Source organism: Microchirus variegatus, assembly GCF_963457635.1.
Source record: "Microchirus variegatus genome assembly, chromosome: 4".
Classification (NCBI taxonomy): Eukaryota; Metazoa; Chordata; class Actinopteri; order Pleuronectiformes; family Soleidae; genus Microchirus; species Microchirus variegatus.
In genome coordinates this window covers 38,049,809-38,062,407 of record NC_139805.1, presented here as the reverse complement: position 1 = coordinate 38,062,407, position 12,599 = coordinate 38,049,809, and the positions used below count along the sequence as shown (strand labels likewise).

The window sequence follows — 12,599 nt, the reverse complement described above, 5'->3', positions numbered from 1 at the left end:
AGTCACGATGTCATTGCAATGATCGTCAGTCACGATGTCATTGCGATGATCGTCAGTCATCGCGATGATCGTTAGTCACGATGTCATTGCGATGATCGTCAGTCATTGCGATGATCGTCAGTCATCGCGATGATCGTCAGTCATCGCGATGATCGTTAGTCACGATGTCATTGCAATGATCGTCAGTCACGATGTCATTGCAATGATCGTTAGTCATTGCGATGTTCGTCAGTCATTGCGATGATCGTCAGTCACGTTGTTATGCATCGTTAGCGATTCCGTCGCATTTGTGTCGCAGTAAATCCGTCGTACACATAGTTCCGTTTCATTTTTAACTGTGGACATGATGCTGCGATGTTTTTGTGCGATAAAATATCGTGTTAAATTCACGTAAAAAAACACAACAACGTTTCCCGTGACTTTGTGAAACAATCATTTGTAAAAAAAAGTGACGACAAACAACATGTACTCACACAACAATGATTTACCAAAACATGAACAATATGAGGTCATGTGACAAAAACTTGAGTCACGTGACCATAAAAGACACAATATGTTGTCATGTTACAAAAACATCCCACAAACTGTACTTCAGTTATTTTAAAAAATAACAAACAAATGCATGAATGTTGGTGGTTCTTGTTATTGTGAGCAGTATAAATCCCTAGGACTGTATGTTGGCGAGTTAGACGGTGTTTTTAAGTCAATAATCAGACATTTTTTAGTGATTTTCTTCGTTTTTTTAATGATCCTAATAATAAAAATTCTTCAAGTTTTAAATAAAATGAAATAACTAAAGAGTCCAGAGTGAGACGATCACAGAGCTGTGGATCTGCAGCTGCTGAGTCATGATCCTGAGGTTCTGATGACTGTGCACTTTGTTTGTTTTTGTGCGTCTGCTCTTCAAAAACAGGAAAAGAAGGATATTCACGTCACATGATCAGAAAATGTGACAAAGACACAAAGATGTTTGTATTTTCATTATTTCTCACATGTTTCAAAGATAGAAAACCTCTTAAATTCAACTTATCGTGAAGAATTTTAAATGTTTATTTTTTTTACTCCTCTTTTGTTCCAGGAAACATGACAGTATGTTCTTCTTTCTTTATTCAAAAACATTTAAAACATAAAGATGATAAACCGAGACTTCATTCATGCTAATGTTGCTTTATTTTAATTTTAAATACACACTGAAGCTAAAGCTACGTGTTTCATATCCTGGAATTAAATTAATCTGTTCAATATTTAACCAAAGGCCTAAAGGTGACACACACACACACACACACACACTCAGAGGGTGTGTGTGTGTGTGTGTGTGTGGGTGGGGGTGTCAGGGCCACAGAACAGGTTATTCCGGCCCTGTTTTGTAACACTTTGTTTTCATGTTGATGTCACTGTTACATGTGATCATCACAGTTGAATTATATTATAATCTAAGTTCTTCTTCTAATCTGTGGAGAACGTTTGGAACAGTCTGGACGGGTTCTACCACTATGACTGTAAAACTAAAAGAATTCAACAAATGCACCAAAATATCACTGTTAACAATGTTGCTGTTGAAATATGAATGTTTGTAAACCACTCACTCTCCCAAACCAAAGTCACTCACTCTTCCACACCAAAGTCACTCACTCTTCCACACCAAAGTCACTCACTCTTCCACACCAAAGTCACTCACTCTCCCACACCAAAGTCACTCACTCTTCCACACCAAAGTCACTCACTCTTCCACACCAAAGTCACTCACTCTCCCACACCAAAGTCACTCACTCTCCCACACCAAAGTCACTCACTCTCCCACACCAAAGTCACTCACTCTTCCACACCAAAGTCACTCACTCTTCCACACCAAAGTCACTCACTCTTCCACACCAAAGTCACTCACTCTCCCACACCAAAGTCACTCACTCTCCCACACCAAAGTCACTCGCTCTCTCACACCAAAGTCACTCGCTCTCCCACACCAGTCACTCACTCTCCCACACCAAAGTCACTCACTCTCTCACACCAAAGTCACTCACTCTCCCACACCAAAGTCACTCACTCTCCCACACCAAAGTCACTCACTCTGCCACACCAAAGTCACTCACTCTCTCACACCAAAGTCACTCACTCTCCCACACCAAAGTCACTCACTCTCTCACACCAAAGTCACTCACTCTCCCACACCAAAGTCACTCACTCTCCCACACCAAAGTCACTCACTCTCCCACACCAAAGTCACTCACTCTCTCACACCAAAGTCACTCACTCTCCCACACCAAAGTCCCTCACTCTTCCACACCAAAGTCACTCACTCTCCCACACCAAAGTCACTCACTCTCCCACACCAAAGTCACTCACACTCCCACACCAAAGTCACTCACTCTCCCACACCAAAGTCACCCACTCTCCCACACCAAAGTCACTCACTCTCCCACACCAGAGTCACTCACTCTCCCACACCAAAGTCACTCACACTCCCACACCAAATTCACTCACTCTCCCACACCAAAGTCACTCACTCTCCAACACCAAAGTCACTCACTCTCCCACACCAAAGTCACCAAAAGTCACTCACTCTCCCGCACCAAAGTCACTCACTCTCTCACACCAGAGTCACTCACTCTCCCACACCAAAGTCACCCAAAGTCACTCACTCTCCCACACCAAAGTCAATCAATCTCCCACACCAAAGTCACTCACTCTCCCACACCAAAGTCACCCAAAGTCACTCACTCTCCCACATCAAAGTCAATCACTCTCCCACACCAAAGTCACTCACTCTCTCACACCAAAGTCACTCACTCTCCCTCACCAAAGTCACTCACTCTCTCACACCAAAGTCACTCACTCTCCCACACCAAAGTCACTCACTCTCCCACACCAAAGTCACTCACTCTCACACACCAAAGTCACTCATTGATCCACTGCTGCCTCCATCACTAACTTACAATGACTGATTTTAGTGAATTCAGCTTTTAAAATATTTACTTTAGACTTAACTCAGTGACACAAAGTGACCACACGAGGCAGCAGAGGACCAGCAGGTTTACAAACTTCAGTTTCCTGTTCCAACAGTGAAATAAAGACGTGATCATGTGACGTAAATATCGCAGACTTAAAGATTTGATTGAAAAAAAAAGAAAAAAAAGATGTGAACTCAGATTTTCAGTTTCAATTGTTTCCATTTTGTATTTTTTGGTGTTTTACTTTGTTCTTTTTAACAATAAGTCAAATTCACACATGTGTCTAAAGTTTGTATTTGTGTAAAAACACTTGTATTTAAACGATTTCTTGAGATATTTTGACAGGTAAAAAAATCCTGCTTCGTGTTATGACGACGACACCCAGAGGGGGCGTGTCCCATGTGTCGATGACGGTGCGTTCAAGTAACTCAAGTGAAAAAAGGCATGCTATTTTATCTCTGTATTGTTTTTTTAATAAAACATATATCAAAATACATTGGTGTTTAGTTGATAAAAGAAGGAGCAGACTAAATATTCAGTCATGGTGGTAATGAAATAAACAAGTCACCAATATAATTATGTGTAGAAATACATTTTACAGGCAGCAAGATGACTAATAATAAAAAAAATACCATTTATATAATATAAAAAATAAAATATAAAAAGAGTCATTACAATTTTTGGAGACAAGAGTGAGTTTAATGTGTCTTTAATTAAATTATTTAAATATATATTTAGTTTATTTAAGGTCACCATAGTCTGGATTAACGTGGCTACCAATGCCTCTTTAGGGTTGAGATTATGGATTTTATTACATTATTAATTATGGATTTCTATTCTTGTGTTTATTCATTTATAAGTGTTTATATTATTAATAATTCGATTTATACAGGATTGTTTGATTTTCTGAACATATGTTGTCACTTTGTTCAATTTTAAACATTTAAATTTGGATTTTCTTTCTCATTTCCTTTAGATTGAAGTATAAATAGCATCATTTATTATTTATAACTCATATATAATCAATAATAATTTAAACACACGTGTATAATTGTTTTCTCTGACCTTATATCGTCACTTTGTTCCGTTTTAAACATTTAAAATGAGACATTTATCTTTAAATTTAAGTATAAATCGTATAAATTACCTACCTGCTTCACAGCAACTCGTTGGTACGATTTGTCCTCAAACGCCTCATCGTTTACGCGTTGACGTCACCGCGTGCTGCTTCTGTGATTGGCTACTGTAAGAGCCAGCGCGGCGCTGATTGGATGAGAGGCGACGCTTGGAAACGGGAAGCTAAAGAAAAAAACCTTGTCAACTAAAGTGCTGCTAGCTAATCTCCGGCGTCACGTTTGTCGTGTTTCTCGTGTGCGGAGCCGCAGTGTTTTTTTTTTTAGCGTGAAAAAACCGCCGCAGTGACGCGGAAACATGGGCTGTTTCTTCTCCAAGAAATCCAAGAGAAAGTCGGAGAAAGACGAACGGACTCCGACGACGACCACCGTCGACGCGACGACGGCGGCGGGCAACGCGGTTCCCCTTGGCAACAACAGCGACGAAGCTCCGAAGCAATACAGCTGGGACAAGCGCGAGAAGGTGACGATCGAAAACACAACAAAAACAACCGAAATATCGCGATACACTCACGACATTTTACCGCCAAACTGACGCGCGCTAACGAATTTGGCTGTTCTTACAGCCGAGCCGTCTGTCACGCGCTTACAGGAAGCTCATTTTCAGTGAACTCACGCCGCGTTCACGATGACACGTAAAGGGGGCGGGGCAACACACGATTATATCGTCCGTCGCGGTATGTGTTCGTGACAACGCGAAAAACGCTGTTCATTTCACCAACATACACTCTTAATGATTTAATAAGAGTCGCCACAAGGGGGCGCTGCAGCTTTCTGGTCCTCGAGAGTTTGTTTACGATTCTTATAATTCTTTAAAATGTTAATGTTGAAAATAAAAATATTAGAGTTTTATATGTGAGATATGTTTACGTTTGAATATTTGCTTTGTATTTGTACACATTTACGAAAAAACGTCTTCAGGTATTCACGAAAAACGCACAGAAGGCCCCGCCCACTTACATTTAAGAACCTTATCAAATTATATTTAAGAATATTATTTAGGTATTTTCCCAATAATACTGTGAATTGTTTATATTTTGTTCAGCGTAAATGTGAATTACGTCTTCTTATGCGTAGCTTCATGGAAAAGGATTAGGGCGATTAAATCATTGATTAATCTTTCGATTATTTTCTTGATTAATCATTTAGTTAAAAAAAAAGTCTGTTTTGTGGCTTTGGATCAGGATCTGGATTTATACAGGATCTGGATTTATTCAGGATCTGGATTTATTCAGTAACTGGATTCATACAGGATCTGGATTTATACGGGATCTGGTTTTATTCAGTACCTGGATTTATACAGGACCTGGATTTATACAGGATCTGGATTTATTCAGTACCTGGATTTATACAGGATCTGGATATATACAGGATCTGGATTTATACAGGATCTGGATTTATACAGTACCTGGATTTATACAGTACCTGGATTTATACAGTACCTGGGTTTATTCAGGACCTGGATTTATACAGGATCTGGATTTATTCAGGACCTGGATTTATACAGGATCTGTATTTATTCAGGATCTGGATTTATACAGGATCTGTATTTATTCAGGATCTGGATTTATACAGGATCTGGATTTATTCAGGATCTGGATTTAATCAGTACCTGGATTTAATCAGTACCTGGATTTATACAGGACCTTGATTTATACAGGATCTGGATTAATACCGGATCTGGATTTATACAGGATCTGGATTAATACGGGATCTGGATTTATTCAGTACCTGGATTTATTCAGTACCTGGATTTATACAGGATCTGGATTTATTCAGTCACTGGATTCATACAGGATCTGGATTTATTCAGTAACTGGATTCATACAGGATCTGGATTCATACAGGACCTGGATTTATTCAGTAACTGGATTCATACAGGATCTGGATTCATACAGGACCTGGATTTATACAGGATCTGGATTTATACAGGATCTGGATTTATACAGGATCTGGATCTGTACAGGTCAAACGTAGCAGAATCAGAAGTAAATCAAAGTGCAAATGTCTTTTTTTTTTAATCAAATTAGCTTTTTATTCCTTAGGGACCGTCATTTGCTCTGAGTTTAGGAGGACGTTCCCTGAGTTACAGCGCCACATACAGGCCAGGCATATGTACTGCAGCTTATTTGCTGTTGCACAAACGTTGCCGTTGTTGTCAGTGTTTGTGTTTGTAACTAAGTTACCTTGAGTTTGTTTGTGTCTCACTGTTACTCAACATCATCTTCATCACAGGAGTCGTGGCCTCAAAGCCTCTCACTTCATCTTATAATCTGATTACTGCACAGTGTGTGTGTGTGTGTGTGTGTGTGTGTTCACTGCTGACCACACACACACACACACACACACAGGCGTTAACCCACTTCCTCTTTCCCTCACCTCTCCGTGTGTCTCTGTTACCTTTAATGAAAACAAACCGTTCATTATGTTCCTGTTTCAATGTTCGCTGTTATTCACAGTTAAATGTTCTGTTGATATGATGATCTCGTAATAATAATAATAAAAATAATAATGACAATATTATATATATATTAATAGATGTAGCACACTGAAAGCCTTGTGTAAATGAAGCAATGTTTGTTACTGAAGGTGTACTTCCTGTTGCCAGTAGGTGGCGCAATGAGCTGACAATGGAAGCCTGCTGTGTGGCGAGTGGGAACACAAAATGTGACGTAAACCACTCACTCTCCCACACCAAAGTCCATAGAGAAAACCAGTGATTTTAGCTCACAGGGACTCAGGAGCTGCTGGTCCTCTGCTGCCTCGTGTGGTCACTTTGTGTCACTGAGTTAAGTCTTAATTAAATATTTTAAAAGCTGAATTCACTAAAATCAGTCATTGTAAGTTAGTGATGGAGGCAGCAGTGGATCAACAACTCCTGTGAACTGTGATGTTAAAATCACTGGTTTACTCTATGGACTTTGGTGTGGGAGAGTGAGTGACTTTGGTGTGGGAGAGTGAGTGACTTTGGTGTGGGAGAGTGATTGACTTTGGTGTGGGAGAGTGAGTGACTTTGGTGTGAGAGAGTGAGTGACTTTGGTGTGGGAGAGCGAGTGACTTTGGTGTGGCAGAGTGAGTGACTTTGGTGTGGGAGAGCGAGTGACTTTGGTGTGGCAGAGTGAGTGACTTTGGTGTGGGAGAGTGAGTGACTTTGGTGTGGGAGAGCGAGTGACTTTGGTGTGAGAGAGTGAGTGACTTTGGTGTGAGAGAGTGAGTGACTTTGGTGCGAGATAGTGAGTGACTTTGGTGCGAGATAGTGAGTGACTTTGGTGCGGGAGAGTGAGTGACTTTAGTGCGGGAGAGTGAGTGACTTTGGTGCGGGAGAGTGAGTGACTTTGGTGTGGGGGAGTGAGTGACTTTGGTGTGGGAGAGTGAGTGACTTTGGTGCAGGAGAGTGAGTGACTTTGGTGCGGAAGAGTTAGTGACTTTGGTGCGGAAGAGTTAGTCTTTTATTCAGTGGCCAAAATCAGGTTTTTTTTTCACTCTCTCTCCCACACCAAAGTCACTCACTCTCCCACACCAAAGTCACTCACTCTCCCACACCAAAGTCACTCACTCTCCCGCACCAAAGTCCATAGAGTAAACCAGTGATTTTAACATCACAGCACACAGGAGTTCACAGGAGTTGTTGATCCACTGCTGCCTCCATCACTAACTTACAATGACTGATTTTAGTGAATATTTACTTTAGACTTAACACAGTGACACAAAGTGACCACACGAGGCAGTAGAGGACCAGCAGCTCCTGTGTCCCTGTGATGTTAAAATCACCGGTTTTCTCTATGGACTTTGGTGTGGGAGATTAGATGAACCGAGTCTGTTTCTCCCTTGCATCAGGCTGGTTCTCAGCAGCAGGGGGCGCTCTCCGTACGCGCAGCAGTCACTGACCGTAGCGTCTCTTGCAGGTGGACCCTAAAGACTACATGCTGACGAAGCTCAGGGACGTGACGGCGGGTCGTCTGCCGGGGAAACTGGGCGGTCAGCAGTTTGTCATCCAGGAGTGCGAGAACTGCGACATCTACGTGTTCGACCACGCGGCGACCGTCACCATCGACGACTGCGTCAACTGCCGCGTCTTCCTGGGCGCCGTCAAGGGCAGCGTCTTCTTCCGGGACTGCAGGGACATCCGGTGCGCCGTGGCGTGCCAGCAGTTCCGCACGCGCGACTGCAAGAAGATGGAGGTGTTCCTGTGCTGCAGCACGCAGCCCATCATCGAGTCGTCCACGGCGATGAGGTTCGGCTGCTTCCAGTTCTACTACCCCGAGCTGGGCTTCCACTTCAAGGACGCCGGCCTGAGCATCTTCAACAACAACTGGAGCAACGTCCACGACTTCACGCCCGTGTCCGGCGAGAACAACTGGGGCCTGCTGCCCGAGGCGGCGGCGGTCGCGGACTTCGTGCCGCCGCCGGCGCCGGACTCCGAGTTCGGGCCCGTGCGGGTGTCATGCGACGCGTCGCGCAGCATCGTCCCGTTGACCAGAGGGGGGCGACGCAAGGACAGCGACGAGTCCTGTCTGTTTGTCTTCTTCGCCGGGGAGTACACGACCGCCAACGCACGCAAGATGATCGACCAGGTGAGACGCAGACAGGAAGTGAGGCGGGTCAGGTGGTGACGCTGTGGCTGAAACAGGAAGTGTGTGTGTGTGTGTGTGTGTGTGTGTGTGTGTGTGTGTGTGTGTGTGTGTGTGTGCGCATTTGTCTGTGTATGTGTGTGTCGGGGTGTGTGCGTGTGTGTTTGTCTGTGTGTGTGTGTGTGTGTGTGTGTGTGTGTGTGTGTGTTTGTCTCTGTATGTGTGTGTGTCTGTTTGTCTGTGTGTGTGTGTCTGTCTGTCTGTATGTTTGTGTGTGTGTTTGTCTGTGTGTGTTTGTGTATGTGTGTGTGTGTTTGTATGTGTGTGTGTGTCTGTCTGTCTGTCTGTATGTTTGTGTGTGTGTGTTTGTCTGTGTGTGTGTCTGTATGTGTGTGTCTGTATGTTTGTGTGTGTGTGTGTCTGTCTGTCTGTCTGTCTGTATGTTTGTGTGTGTGTGTATGTTTGTGTGTGTGTGTGTGTGTCTATGTGTGTGTGTATCTGTGTGTGTGTTTGTCTGTCTGTATGTTTGTGTGTGTGTCTGTATGTGTGTGTGTGTATATCTGTGTGTGTGTTTGTCTGTGTGTGTGTGTTTGTCTGTGTGTGTGTGTGTGTGTTTGTCTGTGTGTGTGTTTGTCTGTGTGTGTGTTTGTCTGTGTGTGTTTCTGTGTGTATGTTTCTGTGTGTGTGTCTGTCTCTATGTGTGTGTGTTTCTTTGTGTGTCTATGTATGTGTGTGTGTTTCTTTGTGTGTCTATGTATGTGTGTGTGTCTATGTATGTGTCTATCTGTGATTGTGTGTCTGTGCGAGTTCTTCAATAGAAAAACCACATCGCTCACCTTCACTTATATTGAGGAGATTAAATGAAGCATTAACCTGCACAACTCAGTGACACAAAGTGACCACACGAGGCAGCAGAGGACCGGCAGCTCCTGTGTCCCTGTGATGTTAAAATCACCGGTTTTCTCTATGGACTTAAAATAAAGACATGATCATGTGACGCAGATATTGTAGAATTAACCTTGTGTTTATTAAAAGTGTCTGCGTGTGAATGCGTTAACTTTGTCGTGTTTGTGCTGTTGTTAAAATACGAAGCGTTGCCGCGTCACAGAATCGCGTCAAACCTCTTAAATGTCGTATATTAACAGGCGACGGCTAAAGGCTTCGTGTTGGTCCAGACTAAAGAAGTGTCCATGAGACCTGAAGACGTCAAGAGGGTTTTCCAGAACAGTGCAGATGAGTTGGTGGAGTCGATCACCAAAGGTACGCGAGTCCTTTTTCCTTTAAAGGTTTATTATAGTGAATAAATAGATTTATATTGATTCAAAACAAACAAACACAACGTTGTCTTACCGTCAAAGGTCCTGTGATCGCGCTGGAGCTCAACGGCGACGGAGTCGTTGAAGCCTGCAAGAAAATCGCCAGTGACGTCTTCAGCGGCACCAAGGTAACAGCGCCACCTGTCTTTCATTCACAAACACAGTCGAGTAGCGGCAGTAGTCGTGTCTGCGATACTCACGAGTTCAAAAGTCTTTGTGTTTTTGTTTTATCTGAGATTTTTGTATAACACCGATTCTTTACGATTACTGCGATAAATCTAATGTTACGATGAAAACCACAGATATCGCAAAAAAAAACTAGAATCTTTAACCAAAACATTATAAAACACAAAAACCTGGAATAGCATGCGGCTCCCCCTTGTGGCACTTCAGAATAACTACTTGACGTCGTAAATGTAATCTTTATTTTTTTGTTTTACGCCTCTAGAGACGTAAAGGTTTACGATATTCTCACACATTGCGACGAAAAGCACTCGCAGCAAATTGATTGAATTGATGATGAATTTCCTTCATGGGCAAAATCGTGATTAAGCTAAATTAATTTTCGAAGTGCCCGTAGGTAGTATGTATTCCTATAGGGGGAGCTAAAGAAGATTTTTCAGTTATGGTAATGCATGATTTGGAACGTAAAGGCTAACATAATACAAACACTGTGCAACCTCATTAGGAACAACGCAAATGTGCCTCATGTTTTGTGAAGAAGTCAGCTCACTGTCAAAGTGAATCAGGGCAAATGGATCATTTCCTGAATCCATCAAAATTATTCCTTAAGAGGTTTGCAAATATTTTCAACTGATCCTTGTTCAGGGCGATGCCGACTATTATGATGGTAAATTTCAAGTCATTCTGAGATACTTTTTGTATTTGAGAAGAAAGTCAGTTCACTGTCAAAGTGCATCAGGACGAATGGATAATTTCCTCAATTTCAAAAGTTAATTGAAATTATTCCTTAAGAGGTTTGCAAATATTTTCAACAGATTCTTGTTCAGGACGATGCCGACTATTATGATGGTAAATTTCAAGTCATTCCGAGATACTTTTCATTTTTGGGAAGAAAATCAATTCACTGTCAAAGTGCATTTGAACAAATGGATCATTTCCTGAATTTCAAAAATTCATAAAAATTATTCCTTACGAGATATGCATATATTTTCAACTGATCCTTGTTCAGGGCGATGCTGACTATTATGATGGTAAATTTCAAGTCATTCTGAGATACTTTTTGTTTTGAGGAGAAAGTCAGCTCACTGTCAAAGTGCATCAGGGCAAATGGATAATTTCCTCAATTTCAAAAGTTAATTGAAATTATTCCTTAAGAGGTTTGCAAATATTTTCAACAGATTCTTGTTCAGGGTGATGCCGAATATTATGATGGTAAATTTCAAGTCATTCCGAGATACTTTTCATTTTTGGGAAGAAAGTCAATTCACTGTCAACGTGCATTTGAACAAATGGATCATTTCCTGAATTTCAAAAATTCATAAAAATTATTCCTTACGAGATATGCATATATTTTCAACTGATCCTTGTTCAGGGCGATGCCGACTATTATGGTGCTAAATTTCAAATAATTCAGAGATACTTTTATTTTTTGAGAAAAAAGTCAGCTCACTGTCAAAGTGCATCAGGGCAAATGGATCATTTCCTGAATTTCAAAAAATCATTCAAATTATTCCTTTAGAGCTTTGCAAATATTTTCAACAGATCCTTGTTCAGGGCGATGCCGACTATTATGACGCTAAATTTCAAGTCATTCCGAGATACTTTTAGTTTTTGAGAAGAAAGTCAGCTCACTGTCAAAGTGCATCTGGGAAAATGGATCATTTCCTGAATTTCAAAAATATTAAAATTATTCCTGAAAAGATATGCACATTTTTTCAACTGATCCTTGTTCAGGGCGATGCCGACTATTATGATGCTAAATTTCAAGTCATCCAGAGATACTTTTCGCTTCCTGAATTTCAAAAATGCATTAAAATGATTCCGTAAGAACTTTGCGTAACCAGCTCCTAACTTTCCGCAAACGTTAACGAGTGTTTTTCTCTCTCGCAGGTTTTCGTCTCGGACAACAAAAACACGTCGTCCCGGGACGTCGACAACTTCTTCAACTTCGCGGACATGCAGATGGGCCTGTGAAAGATCGCGTTTCACGAAACAAACGTACACGTTTTTTTTTCGTCCGGTTGCGATTTTTTTAGTTTTTCGTTCTGCAGAAACAAAGTAGGTGTGAATGTAACGATGGATTTGCTGTAAACGTGGTGACTTAGCTGCTGCTGCTGCTGCTGAGAATGCTGTGAATATTTATATTATTCTATGAATGTATTTGATTTGAAAGCTTTTATTGACGTCGTCGTCGGCTGTAAATGTCGTGTTTGAGTCGCACACACACACACACACATACACACACACACACACGAGAGAGATATTTTGTATTTATATGAATCCTGTGAGGATTAATCCGTGCGTGTGCGTTAGATTATTCTTAAACGTGCTGTATCCGTTAGGCCAAAGTTCAGAGTCGAGATCAACTCCATGTTTTCACCTGGAAAAGCGAAGAATGCTGGGATATTTTCGTGTCGCCACTTCGTAAGAACGTTATTAACGACAAGG

The 12,599-nt window shown here is 41.7% G+C and overlaps 1 protein-coding gene across 1 annotated transcript; it reads left to right on the top strand.

Annotated features, from left to right (window-relative positions):
- Window positions 1–4,332: 4,332 nt before the first annotated feature.
- On the top strand, window positions 4,333–12,564 carry rp2 (RP2 activator of ARL3 GTPase). The gene is made up of 5 exons (XM_083887671.1): window positions 4,333–4,544; window positions 7,987–8,655; window positions 9,798–9,912; window positions 10,011–10,096; window positions 12,042–12,564. Exons 1-5 carry the CDS (start codon window positions 4,380–4,382, stop codon window positions 12,123–12,125), a joined length of 1,119 nt encoding a protein of 372 aa, XP_083743797.1. The 5' UTR covers window positions 4,333–4,379; the 3' UTR covers window positions 12,126–12,564.
- The last annotated feature ends 35 nt before the right edge of the window (window positions 12,565–12,599 follow it).

What these genes read in the sequence shown, in the direction of transcription:
- rp2 (XM_083887671.1), top strand. Translation starts at nt 4,380, where the DNA reads ATGGGCTGTTTCTTCTCCAAGAAATCCAAGAGAAAGTCGGAGAAAGAC. An exon ending in CACGCAAGATGATCGACCAG is followed by an intron (nt 8,656 to 9,797) that starts GTGAGACGCAGA and finishes GTATATTAACAG; the next exon opens with GCGACGGCTAAAGGCTTCGT. An exon ending in ACGTCTTCAGCGGCACCAAG is followed by an intron (nt 10,097 to 12,041) that starts GTAACAGCGCCA and finishes TCTCTCTCGCAG; the next exon opens with GTTTTCGTCTCGGACAACAA.